This window comes from Talaromyces atroroseus, assembly GCF_001907595.1.
Source record: "Talaromyces atroroseus strain IBT 11181 chromosome Unknown scaffold_16, whole genome shotgun sequence".
In the NCBI taxonomy this organism is placed as follows: Eukaryota; Fungi; Ascomycota; class Eurotiomycetes; order Eurotiales; family Trichocomaceae; genus Talaromyces; species Talaromyces atroroseus.
Window position 1 is genome coordinate 160,336 of NW_017971448.1, and position 15,643 is coordinate 175,978.

General features: G+C 31.0%; 2 protein-coding genes across 2 annotated transcripts, besides 3 other annotated features; both read right to left on the reverse strand.

Annotated features, from left to right (window-relative positions):
* Positions 1-8,716: 8,716 nt before the first annotated feature.
* Positions 8,717-9,464: a repeat region (Identified by RepeatMasker using a combination of RepBase library and repeat library created with RepeatScout).
* Positions 9,390-9,925: a repeat region (Identified by RepeatMasker using a combination of RepBase library and repeat library created with RepeatScout).
* Positions 9,921-10,045: a repeat region (Identified by RepeatMasker using a combination of RepBase library and repeat library created with RepeatScout).
* A 484-nt stretch (positions 10,046-10,529) lies between these two features.
* Positions 10,530-12,086, reverse strand: UA08_08804 (hypothetical protein; the record flags this gene model as incomplete). The annotated part of the gene is made up of 1 exon (XM_020263914.1): positions 10,530-12,086. One exon carries the CDS (start codon positions 12,084-12,086, stop codon positions 10,530-10,532), a length of 1,557 nt encoding a protein of 518 aa, XP_020116028.1.
* Positions 12,087-14,456: 2,370 nt separating this feature from the next.
* UA08_08805 (hypothetical protein) lies at positions 14,457-15,636 on the reverse strand (the record flags this gene model as incomplete). The annotated part of the gene is made up of 3 exons (XM_020263925.1): positions 14,457-14,525; positions 14,584-15,301; positions 15,479-15,636. 3 exons carry the CDS (start codon positions 15,634-15,636, stop codon positions 14,457-14,459), a joined length of 945 nt encoding a protein of 314 aa, XP_020116025.1.
* Between the last annotated feature and the right edge of the window lie 7 nt (positions 15,637-15,643).

Here is a 15,643-nt window from a genome sequence, read left to right on the forward strand (position 1 = left end):
TTCTTCTATTCCTCCTTCTATTCTTCTTTCTATTTCTTCTTCTATTCCTTCTTCTATTCCTTCTTCTATTCCTTCTTCTATTCCTCCTTCTATTCCTCCTCTAATATCCTTTTAATATTGCTTTAATTAAATATTAGCATATAGTCTACTAAGATAAATAAAGCTTAATTTAAGCTTAGCATAATAATAACTAACCTCAACATTCTAGATATTCTAGATAGCAACAAGCAAAGACTAACTATAAATACTAAGGATATAATTATAACTATTCTAATAGATAGAAGAAAGTAAAAATATAAGATATTTCTTTATAATATTCTCTATATTTCTTCTCCTAATATAATTTTAGTCTATATAATTAGTCTTAATAAAAACTATATTACTAATAATCTAAGCACTAATAATTGTAAAACACTCTTATCTTTAATTAAGATAAGCAACACCTTAAATAATTCTATTATAATCTCACTAGCTATAGAGTATAGAATTCTAAGATCACTATAAAATAATCTTAATTAATCCCATATTATACTTATACTCACACCTATAGATATACCATCAATATTATTATAGACCATTACAGCTAAATATTCTTAAAAGCTAAAAATAAGCTTAATAAATAATACTTATTCAAATCAATTAACAAAAATCTAGAAACCTCAATAGAGTTCTACCTACTATAGAGAATTTTAGAAAAATATATTATTAAAAGAAATATCTAGAGTATTTAAAAAATATCTATATAATAAAATCAGAAAAGTCAGTATTTAAGATAAATTAAAGACTGCTATTATAATAGCTTTTCTAATTTAAGCAGAATTAATTAATTACCTTATAAATTTAGAAATTAATTAATTAAATATAGATTAGCTAGTCTTTACATTATTCAGTATATAAGTAAAGCTAATAAACAGGACTTAATATTTTATAACTAAGTTAGAGTTCTCTTTAATTATACCTAACTCTAAAATTATTATAAAAAAGGTACTAGATAAGGCAATTAATAATATCTTCAGCCTTAAAATATTTATAGCAATTTCTGAGAATCTTATATATATAAGAGAATTAGAAAGTGATATACTTATTACTAAATATATATTAATAATCTTAGTTAAAGATAAGATAATTATTAACTTAGCCTTTAATCTACATAAAGATGCTAAAATATAAGAGAAGCTATATATATAGAATTTAAAATATTCTTCTCTAATACTAAACTTCCTTTACTTGACCATAAGTTATATAGAGCCTGATACCCTTTTACACCCTTTTTTATCTATCCAGCATTTTAGAAAGCCTTTAATATTGCTTCTATCCTTTATTATTTTTAATAATTATTATAACATTATTTCTCTTTTAATATACTATCTAATCTTTACTATTAATAATTATAACTTTATTCTTGCTAATATATGCAAAATTAATTATTAAATCAAGTATTTACTTATTAAATATCTACTAGAACTTAGTATTAACACTATCTTTTAAAGAAAAAACTTATTATTAAGATCCTTTTCTCTCTACTTATTAAATCTCCAGCAGGTCACACTGCAATTTAAGGATTTATTTTAGACTATTTAAAATAAATATAAAATAGAGATTTCAAAGCTAATAAAAGAAAATTTTATATATATAGTTGTTTCTTTTATTAAATCTTATTAGCTAAAAAGTTTTTAGAGAGTTATAAAAATTTTTAAGCAGAAGATAAAGTAATTTAATACTATCTAAGGCTATATAATCAAAGAACTACCATTATAAAATATAGGCCCATAAAAACCAGCATATAGACTACTAGATATCATTTTTACTATTATAAAAAAGGCCTTTTTCTCTACTTTAATAGTTAAAGCTTTTTGCTTATCATATATCTTCTAGAATAAGGAAAAAGCAATAAAACTATCTAGAAAAATAATAGCATTAGACTTAGATTAATAACTTCCTAGCTGTGGCAGAATTATAATATATACCATAGGATTTATAATAAAGTACTCATATATCTTAAATTTGCCATAGCACCATGATAATTAATTATAGATTTAAATCACTCTAGCGCTATACAGTAATAATAATAATCAATAAATAAATAATAAAAAATCTCATCTAGTTATATTTAATACTCTAACATCTAACTTCTAGAATTAATATAATCCTTATACACTCTCAGTAGAAATATCTTTATACCACACTATATTATTTATTATTACTCCCCAGGTTTCTATTTAGATAAAAATATCTCTATAAGATAGATGCAGAGTGCAGGTCCTTATTTATAGGTATTACTTATATATTATTATCTGATAATCTCTAACCACATTAACAATATTAATGACGCGCCAAAAGAACAGGATAGAGTATGGGTGCATATTAAAAACTAATAAAAAAAGATAGATCTTTATTAAATTATTATATCTTTCAAATTATTACTCCTTCCTGCTTCTAATTAGTATAAAAACAATTATAAAAGATTCTAAACCTTTTAAATTATTTATAGCTACTAAAAATTAACATGCTAAAGCTAATTAAAATACTAATACTTTAAAACTGCGTTGATATATTACTTTCTTTAAATAATTATCACCTAGCTAATTTATTTTTTTAATAATTAATAATAATTCTTACACTTTTTTAATATATACTTTATAGAAAACTCTATTTCTATATACTTTGCTAAATATAAGTATACTATTAGTCTTTCTAAAAAGTTAACTTCTTAGATATATTCTAAAGCGCTATAGCACTCTCCCCTATTATAATATCTTAATTCTTCTAATCCTACTTTAAAAGATTCAAGCATAAATCATTAAATTTTTTATCCTAATTATTAAAAGAAGTAATAGCTATAAGAATAATAAATAATAAAGATAATACAGATGTAAGTTTAATATAGATTACTAGCCATACATAAGACCTTATCTATCTCTAGATATAATACTTTTAGATTAGGGATTAAAGGGAGGACACTTATTAACAATATATCTTTATATCTTACTACCAGGTATTCTATTTATTATTCTTGAATTAAAAGAAAGATTTAAAATACTTTATTCTTTTCTTAATAAAACTAATAATTAGAGTATAGAAGCTCTATTTTAGTATTTTTACTTCTATATTAGAATTAACTTATTTAATTCCTTTAAAAAGCAGTTTAGCGCCATTTTTAACAACTAATAGATTAATAAACAGATATCTAGAAGATATATAATAATAAGACAGTCAAACTCTAATCTATTACAATTTATTCTTTCTACATATTTCCCTTTGTTTTTATATCTTCCTCTAGACTAATAATAATAATAATACTCTCAGTAATACGCACTTAGATCTATAGTATCATTTAATCTTCTAATAAATCAGATCAGTCAAAGGTAAGCTTAATTAAGTCTTATCTTTTACTTATTAATATAGAAAATTATAAAATTATAGTTTAATAATTCTTACCCCTATTAAACAATTAAACCAATATCTATATTATCTCTTAATTATTAGCCTCTAGCTAATAGATAAAATCACAATATTTAACTATAAATGCTTATAAATATGCTTAGATATTCTCACAATTCTTAATTATCTCTATTCTCCTATAACCCTTATATTAGTTTATCAGAAATTAGCAATAGTATAACTAGGATTATTTTTTAAATAAAAGAAGGTTATACTATTAAAAAAGCTAAGCAATATTAACTTAAGCTATTTAAAGATCATAAGAATTTAAAATATATAAATAAAGTAAACCAGTAAATTCTAAAGAATGAGATATAAGTATTTAAATATCTAAGTAACTATAAAGAAATTATTCCTTATTTTTAAATATCTTAATATGGGATTGAGCTAGCCCTTATACAAAGAAATCTTAAGTCTTATATTAAAACCTATCCAGAGCACAAAAACTCTTTAAAAATCAGCTAAATATCAAATCTTATCAACACTTTCACACATATCCACTCTTATAAGGTATTTATTAATAATATTACTCTCCGTAATATCTTAATCTTAGATGGGCAGCTTAAACTTACAGATTTCAGACAGTCTATCTTATTATTATCTAATACTGATATTATTTCAGTAAATAAAATTGGCTTGAATATCTAGATTAAAATACTTTATCTTAGTTGGATTCTCTACTTTATTATATCCTAGTATATCTATAAATACTATTTCTTTATCCCCAAGAATCTTGACCTCTATTAGCCTGAAATAGATTTATTCCCAAATATTAATAATATTCTATATAGAAATATAATTAAAAAATATTAATATAGCAAGTATGCAAGTATAGATAATATAAAAGATAAGATTTATTAACTGCTCTCTAACCACTAAGTGGATGCTAGAGCCTCTACACCTTATATCTAATAAAATAACATCAATCACATTTCTCTTCAGCTATATTTTAATAACCCTGGTTACCAGATAAATAAAATATAATGATTTACCATCTTAAATCATGCATTCCTAAATACAAGCTTATCTACCTAGCCAATCTCTATAACCACTAAAATGTATATACTTTTATCTCTTATTATCACATTTTCCAGAATCCTAATTACTTATCTGCGTTTAAAACATTACAATTAATATATTATTATATCTAATTTCTTTAAAAATTTCTTATTCTGCATAAGAGTCTACAAGGACACAGTTTAAGGAGAAACTATGCCACAAAATACAATCTCAGATACCCACCCACATCTAATATAACTAGCTATATCCTAGAGCTCTAATAATAATAACCTCATGCAAGTTTAATTATTATAATTAATATAAATATCCTAATTTTATGCTTTAATACACCTAAATAATACCTATAAACCTCCCCAGAAACTATTCTTTAAATCTTTTCACTATCACAGACTATGACGCACCATCTTTCTTTAACTGCACAAGCAGCTTGATTTCATTAGAGTCCCACACTTTCACCTTCCTAGACTTTGTTGACGTAGGACATTTACTATTATAGACCACTGGGCAGCATCAATAATACTATAATTAAAAAGACTCTACACATATATTTACTATCTAAGCTTCCTTTAACTAAAGCTATATACTAGCTACAGATAATAACTCTAATAGCTTTTAAAATAACCAAGAAAAAAATTTAAATATTTGTGAAATAATATTATAAAGAAATATGTATATAATATAGACTAGTGATTCTTTACTACTTAAGAGTTGCTTTAAATTTATTTTAGAGATAGTTCTATATCTATTATATCTTATAGCTATCTTTTAAATACAAATCCTTATATATCTTCTGTAACTAAGTCCCTGTCTAAGTCTGTACTTAAAGTATAATTAAAAACCTTAACAATCTATGTCTATATATCACATGATATAAACTATAAAAATTAATATATTAATTAAGAATCTTATAGTAAGTAGTATTCTATATCTTAATAAGACTAAAGTGCGCTATATTAGCATAATAACTCTGTCCTAGTATAATTATAATAATCTAGATAATCCAGTCTAGTTAATAGTAAGAATAGTAAGAATGATGAGTATATATCTAAATTATTATTATTACTTAGAGTCAATAGAGATAGATATAATATAATCTAATCTTTAAACTTTATATAGTAACAAATTATAATTACTCTCTTAATATAATAGAGAAAATACTTTTTAATCTATAATTATAGTAATCTATTATCTTCTTTTAACTATCTTAAATTAGCTTTCTTTTCTTTAATCTATAACTCTTTGATATTCTTGTATTTTAAAGATATATAAGAATTATCTTTTAGTTTACTACTCTTCTTATATAAATTATATACCCACTCTAAAAAATATTTAGTTTATTAAAAATTAAAGCTCTTTTATCCAACCATTTATAAGAACTAATAAATAATTTTTCCTAAAAAGATCTTATAGATAAGGGTTTTTTAGAATATAATATCTAAGTCTAGAAATAATAAACCACTAAGCTATAATTTAATTATAGTTCTCTATTTAGACTAATTAGTAATTATAGAGCTTTATCTTTATTAAGTTTTATTAATATAATCATTATTGTTTAAGTCATTAAAATTATCATAATTGTCATCTTTAAATAATAATAATCAATATCTTTATCTCTTTTACTATTTATAATAAGATTATTTAATTAAATAATGCTTATTACTCTTATACTAAGCTATATCAATATAATCATTATCATCTAAGTTATAAGGATCATCACTATTATTACTTTCAAATAATAGCAATCAATACCTTCATCTCTTCCAGCATTCACAATAAGATTATTTAGTTAATATTTAAGGCTATAGATTACACAGCTGCAATTCTAAGAGAACCACTATCATGATCTTATGCTTACAGTATGTGCTTTATTTCTTTTTATAATATTATAATTTTAGCTAATCCTTAAAGTAGATAGATATTATAATAATAATTTCATTATTCTTATATAAAGTCTAGATATCTTAATTAAAGGCATTATCCTACATTATAAACCTTATAACTAGGCTCTACTATAAAATTAGATCTAATATTATAATCTTAATATCATTATCTCTTTTAATAGCCCTACTCATAGCAAGATTATTAATATTTTTTGTGATGCTAATACTAGAATTTTGTATTTGTATTATATTCCTTATAGACTAAAGATTTATAATATAATCTTTAATAAGTAATAGGATTATCTATAAATAAGGATTTTTATAGCTTAGATTGGTAAGATATATAACATCTATATAAATATTATCTAATTAATCTAGAGTACTAAATAGCCAGCTATTCCTATTTCCTAATCTTATCTTATTAGTATTATATATCTCACTGAGAGGACTTATTGATAGCTGAAAAGAGGACTTACTTTATATATATTAAGTATCAGCTAGCCCTAGACTACTAGCTTCTTTTATAATATCTTTATATAAGCTCTAAAATGGTATAAAGACTGTAGATTTAGATATTATACCTAATAGAATTTAGCCATCTTTATTTATAAGCAATAGGCACTATAGACCACTAGAATCAAATATATTTTGGGATGTAATATTAGCATTTCCTTCTTAATTATCAGATAAATATAGCTCTTAAAAGCTTATAGCAGTTCTTAAAAAGATATTAACTTATCATTTAGATACAGTCACATTAGACTACTAATTAAATTATTACTATAATTCTCTAGAGCAATACTTATCATATCAATATTTATAACAGCCATATTATTAAAGGCTATAAGTGCTATATTAAATTTATTATTATATAGAGCCAGCACTAGTATTCTTTATTAATAAGTAGATATAAATACTAATTTATACCATAACTGCCACGCCTAAGACATTTAATTAGAAATTAAAGATAAAAGTATTTAAGAATTAAGCTTTTAAAACAGCAGATAAAGTGATAAAAGAGATTTTAGTATAATAAAAGAAAGCTTAAAGGATAGTAATAATTTAGTAGATAGTTTTAAGTATAATTAATAAAAAAAAATCTCATTAAAAAAGATCATAGTTAAGATAAATAAAAAATAAAAGAAATCTAGGATATAAAATATACAAAATAAAGAGAAAATAAAGAATAAGCCAAGTAGAACAAGTAGCTACTTTTATAATTATATAATATAGAATCTATATCTAAAAGAGCAGAGTTATAATATAAAAAATAGGATTCTTATCTTTATAGCTATAATAACTCTTTTATTTAGTTTAATCTATTTATATCTATCTTCCTCTCTCCTTTCTCCCTTTTCTGAAAAATATCCAATATAGAATTATTACTATATTAGATCTATCTTTATCTTTTTAATGTATAAATTTTCTAATTAGCAATCTTTATAATTATAATCCTATAATATATATAAATAAGATTACTTTTAATATAGTAATATTATATTAGACTTCTTTAATAGCCAGATTTAGTCTTTATATTAGATAGAGAAATATAGGACTTTAGCTATAACTAATGCTTATAAGTTATTAGGTGATATATTTTATATTAATCTAAGTAAAGCCTAGATATATAGTTAATTTTTTATTAATGTTAGTCTCTTTCCACAACACTATAATTAACCCTTCTAAGGTATTTTCTAATAACTATATTATAGTATATATCTCTTCTAGCTGTAGTATTAAATAATATAACTTAATATACTATTAGTAATATTTATTATTAAATTAAAGCCCTATTATAAGATATTACTTATTTTATTCTTAATTATCCTTCTAAGACATAATAAACTCTTCTATAGTCTATAAGCTATATTCATTTGTTGCATTAGTCTAAAATCAACTTACAGCCTCATCTGCTATTATCTTATACTATAATGGTACTTTACTATTACTATACTATCATTATATCATTACTTTACTGACTATATAAGAAGCACAGTCTATTAGTAAGCAGCATCTTTAAGAGAGATCAAAGGACATTAAGATAGATATTTAATATAATACTACACATAGAGGCCTAATAGTAATACCATTTTTTAGCTAAGTTAATAATAAGACCAGCCCAGATACACATACAAGTAAGTAAGTAAGTAAAAACAAAAAAAAAATATTTACAAAGATAGATAAAGAATAATTATTAAGCAACACACTCACGATTTATATACCTTAAGGTCTACCCTTAAATCTATGTAATCCCCAATCTAGCCACGCTAAACCAGAATAGGAGTTTCTTTAGGCCACACACAGGCCACTAAACCTAATCGGGGCAACGCATTGTGGATGCGCGAATCAGCGTCGCCGCCACAAATGGCGATTGTCCACTTTATAGTTTCTTTATTAAGAAAGCTTAATACTGCTAATATTTTATTAGATTTATTTATAATTTATTTACTATTATATATAAAATAGAGTCATATTTAGATAAAATATACTTTAAAGATTCTATATTCTCTTTTAAATAGAGTTATTATTCTAATCTTAACTTTTTAAGATGTATGATTTGCTTTTTCTTTATTATTAACTATAGCTTTTTCTAGATTATTAATGCATTTTAGTAGTACTATTATATCTTTATTATTAATAGTTATAGTATCTCTACTGCTAGTATTAGTAGTTTATAAATTAGAATTTAAAATTATTAGAACTAGGGTCTAAAATATTATTATTATTTATCTTTAAGACTTCTTTTTCAACTAAGAATCTTGAATTGTTAAAAACTTTAGTTTAATTACTATCAAGTATAATTAAAATAACTATTAACAGGCAAAGTTAATAAGCTTTTAAGATTAAAAGATTTAATTAGATAAAAGAAATAAAAATAAGATTCTTAAATATTCTAATTAATAGAAAATTATATACTTAAGTTATTATAGTTAATTTAAAATAATAGAAGAAAATTAAATAGAGTAAATATATATTCTTTTATAACTTTCCTCCATTATAGCCATCATAGCCTTTGCTCTAATTTCTATAATACCCTAACCCTAACAGTTACAGATAATCCTTTGTTCCATCCTGCATTAGTTTCCCTTATCTATTGGCTGTAATGTTCTGATTCTCTGACATTTTCAAAGAAAAGAATTATTAGAGAATTAGAATATTATAGTTAATAGATAAAAAATATTAATATATAAAAATAAAAAATTATCTAGAAATATTATACAGAAAACTAAAATATATTAAGATTAAAGCTATTATAATTATTAAAGCTAGTTATTAATATATAGTTATAATAGATATAATTAGACTTATTAGAATTAGATATAAGAAAGTATTTATAATAGCTATAATAAAAAAAAGTTATATAAGAATGTTTATTTATTCTATATTTAGTTTTCTTTTATTATCTTAAATTAACTAAGATAACTTAAGTATATAATCTTCTATTAATTAAGATATTCTATCTTGTTTTAAAACTTTATTTATTTCTTTACAACTTTTATATATTAGAAGCCTATTAACTTTGCCCATTAATAGCTATCCTAGCTATACTCGACAGTAATCAAACCGAAGTTTCCGACAAGTTAACCCCTATTCCGATCATAAATATGGCCTCAAATAACCCCCTGATTATTCTCTTTAGTTAGATATGCAGATTATATAGTATTCCCAATACTAGCTAATACAGCGTTCCGAATCCGTTGTTATCTCTTTAATTGTGTTAACGCGTAACAAGGGTGAAATTGCCATCGTAAATCACAAGGTTCTGGAAATATGCATCCTAGTTTCTGGCTTCACCCCTTAGCAAAACTGGGTCACATACAAGTAAAGCCAACTCATTAGTTAGAATTTATGTCAAATATCATGCCTAGCAGTTCGCAAACTTTTCTTCGAAATACCTGTACTTGGCCTTGATAGGAGTAATGCACAGCGAGAGGGCCTTGAAACTGTCGCATCTGCCAGTCGGTGTTTGACCAAATCATACAACTTTTGGAAAATAACGTACATGTGGAGGGGGATCAGTTGAAATGTATTACGTACATCATCTTTGAATAATTTAATATATAATATTCTATCACATGCTATGGTACGCCATACGTAGCACCTGGGAAATTGACAAACCGCGAACACCAAGCCATTGAACATGCACCGCAATCAGGCATGTTTGCTCGTTCTATCCATTTCCAAAAGTTAAGCCAAGATCTTCTTGTTTGAGGCATATGGACTCCTCATCCGGATTCGATGCCCGAATTTGTAAAACACGTAGGGCATCGGCGTCAACAATAAACTAATGCATGCGAGGATAGTAATAGTCCAGTGCGTGCCCATGTTGTTGTAGAATGGAATTCCCACCACAACCATACCACCGGAGGCAACGTACCGCACCAAAGTAATGAAAGTAAGGCCGGATGCTGCGTAAGCTTGGTAACTGTCGATCAGATACATATAAACCGTTATGAAAATCGTGATGAAACCATGCCCGAACAGCACAGAGGCAATCAGAGGAGACCAGATGGAGATGGACGGATACGCCGTCCACGCCATCCAGAACAAGGAGATTGGCACAGCCGGGGCGCCGAGCATTCCGAACCACAACCGGACTTCTGGATCAAAGGACTTGCGTCCTTCTGCCTCTGCAGCTCGAGCTGCTTTACATGTTTTGCTATAGACCAACGGCATGTATATCCCGGCGGTGATGAAGCCCACTGCGATACCGACAAATAAGGTGTAAGTCATACCAGTTGATAAATCATATGTATCCTGGAAGATGGTGGTGTAGCCGTCAAAGAAGGTAAAGAGAATGATGTAATTGACAGTCAGATACAGTGTTGCCACCTGGATGATTGGTTCATGCCACGCGAGAACGAATGGTCTTCCTAAGGCAACTTGTAGCCGTTGGCCAATGGACACACCTTCAACTTCGTGGAGCGCGCGGTACGAGTCATTACCGGTCAATTTGCGCAAGCTTTCTGCTTTCCATTCCAGGAGAACAGGCTCGAAAGTCTCTGGTTGAAAGGCTAGCAGCAAGAAAAACACCACACCGGAAAAGAGCAGAGCTATCCACTCAGACCATCGCCACGTGTGAAGGTACGGCGAATCAGGAACCCAGGCGGACATTACTGGACCTAGTGCAGGACCTGCAAAGCCACCAAGCGAGAAGAACGCGAAAGTATACGTTTTTTCGAGAGGAGTAAACATGTCCGAAATGGTACCACCAGCACACACAAGGGGAGAAGCGCCTGAGAGGCCTGCCAGGAAACGGAAAACCATCTGAGCTCCAAAGTTAGGGGCCAGGGCGGCGGCCATGATCCAGATGCACATAGAGAAGACGTTCGAGAGGTATGTAACTGACCGGCCTAGCACCTCTGATACTGGCCCTGCAATGAGAGCACCAAATCCGAAGCCAATCAAAAAGATACCGACGGAGAGCGATTCAGAGACTTCACTGACGCCGAATTGCTTTGCTGCTTGAGGGAAAATCGGAGAATCTATCGGTGCACAGGCACCGACCAAGCCAGCCAGTAGAGCAACTAGAAATGTTGCAAACCATTTGCGAGATGATGGCCAGTTGCGCGGATTCTGAGGATCATCGGGACCATCCCACTGAACTATCGTGTATTCTCGGCCATTGTAGGTTTGTGTTTCGGATGCAAGGACGCATGGCAGAGCTTTGAGGTCGCCGTTGGTGGAATCAAGCTGTTGCTGAAGGGTTTGTTTCAGTCTTCGACGTTGCAGAAGAGTCGCCATTGTCGTATGATGCCGCGATCTAGACTGGTCTAGCAGGAGGGAAGAGTAAATTTTAAGTTATCTGCTTGGGCATGAATGATTTCATTTCGTCTCGACGGAGCGGGAACTTGTTGAGATTCATGAGGCCACAGTGGGTCTGCGGCCGTGCCGATTTCCCGTCCTTAAGTGATTCATCCCAAAGAAACCGACAAACATAATCCCTTCCTGTATACGGCCTGCCTATGGGGTAGTGTCAAAAGCTTATCTGTGATGATCTGGACTTTGCATAGTTAGTTACTTACTAGCTTGATTACAAATACGTGCATTCCTAGTCGCACAGTATTGCGATGTCGTCTCGCTGAGAAACCCGAATTACTCACAGAGAGAAATTGCGAGCCCTGGAAAGGCTGATAATCTGATGGAATGCAAAGGTAATATTGCTTTTTAGTTGAATTCTAGGTGCATAGTAGATATTCAGTCTTTTTGAAGAGACATAAATATCATAGAACTGTTCCCATGGGAAGCTGGATTATGGTCCATAGCCTTGACCCTAATAGCAAACCCATACCAAGACAAGATATAGACATCAAACCCCCACGTCCGCAAACCGCGAAAGAAGTCTAACAATTGATGGTTAGCAAAGAATTTCTCGTTCTTACGTCTTGTTCTTAGTATGCAACTAGGCATGCATCTTGATATTCCAAAACTTATCCACTATAAACCCACTTCTCCCCACATCGGCCAACTATGAATTTTTCATCAGCTTAATGGTGTCTAGCCTCCGCATTCAGGCTAGCAGTTGGCTACTGATTGGCCAGCCTAGGCCCGCAGCGATCTAGGCTCCACTCAACGTGCCACCAGTTCTCCACTTTATCCGCGGTATCTACGGAACATTTACCGCACGGCACGCCGCTTCCGCTCTGCGTTTCTTCGCCTTATTTACAACCGTCATTATTTGAGTCTAGGATAAAGAAATTGGCTAATTTATTCAGTACCTTCTGCATGTTTAGGTAAGATAGGTATACATAAGTATATATACTTTTCCACATTGGAATTACAATGATGAAAAGCGATGTGGTCGGAACTCGGTCACGGAGTATTCCGCGGGGTTATCCCGGATAGCAGGATCCACTCTCCGATATAGCATATACTTACAGGAGAACGCTGAGAACACGCTCTCCAATTAACGAAGCTTGTTCTTAACTACTTGAACAACAAATGGCAATGCCCGAAACGCGCATCGCAACAGTGGCATCGGATTCTAGCCTCTAAGCTTTTTCGTCGATGACGGAGATTGCTTCCCAGGATTGCCTATGCATAAGATAAGCTACCTGTCTCGACTTCCCACAGTCTTACAGCTCCGTCGTCACAAGCAGAAGCGATCCATTTTCCATTAAGTGACAAGAGTTGTCGGATTCAACAGAGCAGAGTGCAGTTGGTAGCTATGCAATATTGAACTTTCAAATGTATCCAATATTTGCACCTCTCTGTGAAAATTCAAAAGTATTAAATTTCGGCTATGAGGTGCGAATGCCACAGAGCTAAAATTGTAATGAATCCTCATGGTCATCTGGCAACCTCCCGACTGCGAGTCCCAGACCCTAACGGTTGTATCCAAAGCGGAAGAAGCAACAGCTTCACCACCTAGTGAAATAGTTAGTGCTATCACCGAATCCGTGTGACCTTGGAGAGTGTGTAAAGTGGCACCGTTGTCGTATCCCGTATGCGAACAGTATGATCAGCAGACCCAGAAACCAGCAGCCGATTATCCGGAGAGAAGAGTACCGACAGACTGCATCAGTATGACCCTCGAAGACTTGAAGACAAGGACTTCACTGTTCGTCCAGCACATTGAGGTTTCTAAGCCAAGTGGGCATATCCCCATAAAAGTCATGTCGGATTATGCTTGTCTGTGGGCTAAATACAAGGGCCGAGTAATAAACCTGTAGAGGCGTGCATTAGACGCATGTTTTACTATAGAGATTGAACTGATAGGCATCCTGAACCACAGATAGTATATCAGTCTTAAAGATAAAGTGGCACTAATAATCTTGTTAGTCGTGTCATATTTTCCGTGCTGATAACGGCTTCTACCTTAAAAACAAGCTGTAACCTGCCAATTATACTGAGTGCATGTCTCATCTGTCTTGTCAGGCTCAAGGCTTCGAGCCAGTGAAGAAAATGTTTCTTAATAAAGGTCTCTATTTGTTCGACATCATAGCTGTGTTGCGTCACGAAGCTGGAAGAAAAGGGCCAAATGGTCCACCCAGCATGTAAGTGCGTACTGAAGCGGTACTAGAGGGTCAGGCTAGGGGGTTATGCTTTCGTCAATCGAACAACCAGGATACTGTATGTTGTACATATTTCGACTCAGTCTAGAATTCATAGCGTTTAGTAGCCGCTCAAGAACCGCACTGTGCTCAAGTGCGACTCCATGAGTAAATATCCTCTGTTCGACACCTATACAAAAGTATTCTTTCACGGATTGATGAGTTAAGAAGACACTTGCGTGACGGACGGTAAAGAAAGAGCCACAGAGCTCGACGAGTTGATGAATATCTTCTATGATATTTGCTGGAAGTTCTGCGGCTATAGCAAGCTCCTTGAAATTTAGAGGGCAACAGGCTACGATGACCGTCGAAATTATTCTCAAACACATGCCCCTGTCCTCTTCGTCATCATAGTTCTCGAACTGCTGCAGCATGCGGTCGTATAGGAGTTCTAAACCGGGTGGTGTTTCTTTCAACTCCTTCTTCAGTCTTCTGCGCGAAATCCATTGAAGACGTTGGCAGACCAATGCAACCCAGAGGAATGTCGACTCGGCTTTTGCTTTGAGTTCTGTCTCGACCTCATTTTGGAGAACAAGAGATATATTTTTTCTTTCAGCAAGCTGTTTGACTCTGTATTTAATGGAGTAATTCACAGCGTCTGACATGCATCCCTCGCCATAATCTAAGCTACGGCAGGCCATACAGTGACTGGAAAGAAAGTAGTCCTCAAAGGCAGGACTGTGGCGGCTGGAAAGAAGCCATTTGCCCTTTGTTGAAGGTCTCGACGCCTCGTTCACAATCCAGTCCAAGAGGGAATACATGCCGTTGTCGCACTCATCCAGTGCATCGACCAATAGAAACACAGTACCCATAGTTTCGTCTTCGAGCACTCGACAAAGCATAGTCGTAAGGATTGCAAATGCGTTTGGGCCATCCAATATATCTTTCCCATGATCTTTTTTGCATCTGTATTCATCGGGTATATACATACAGAGACTGCGGTTTGCCCATAATACCTTCCAAATCAGTCCCCGAAGAACTGAGAGTGCCTTGCTGAGTTGTGAAACTCCATTGCAGCAGAAGAAGTAAGAAAGGTAAGTGGAATCCTGGGGTGTTGTTTGATCCGAAAGACACTCCACTAACCCTATCATGGCCATTGTCTTCCCTTTACCAGGGCCACCTTTCATCCACAGCAACCTTGTATCACTTTCAGTCTGCCACCTTTGCAGTTCGGGACTTTGGATAATCCAAGTGTAACATTGTGCCAATAAGGTGCCTTTACTTTGCCGGATGCGAGTCATCTCGTTT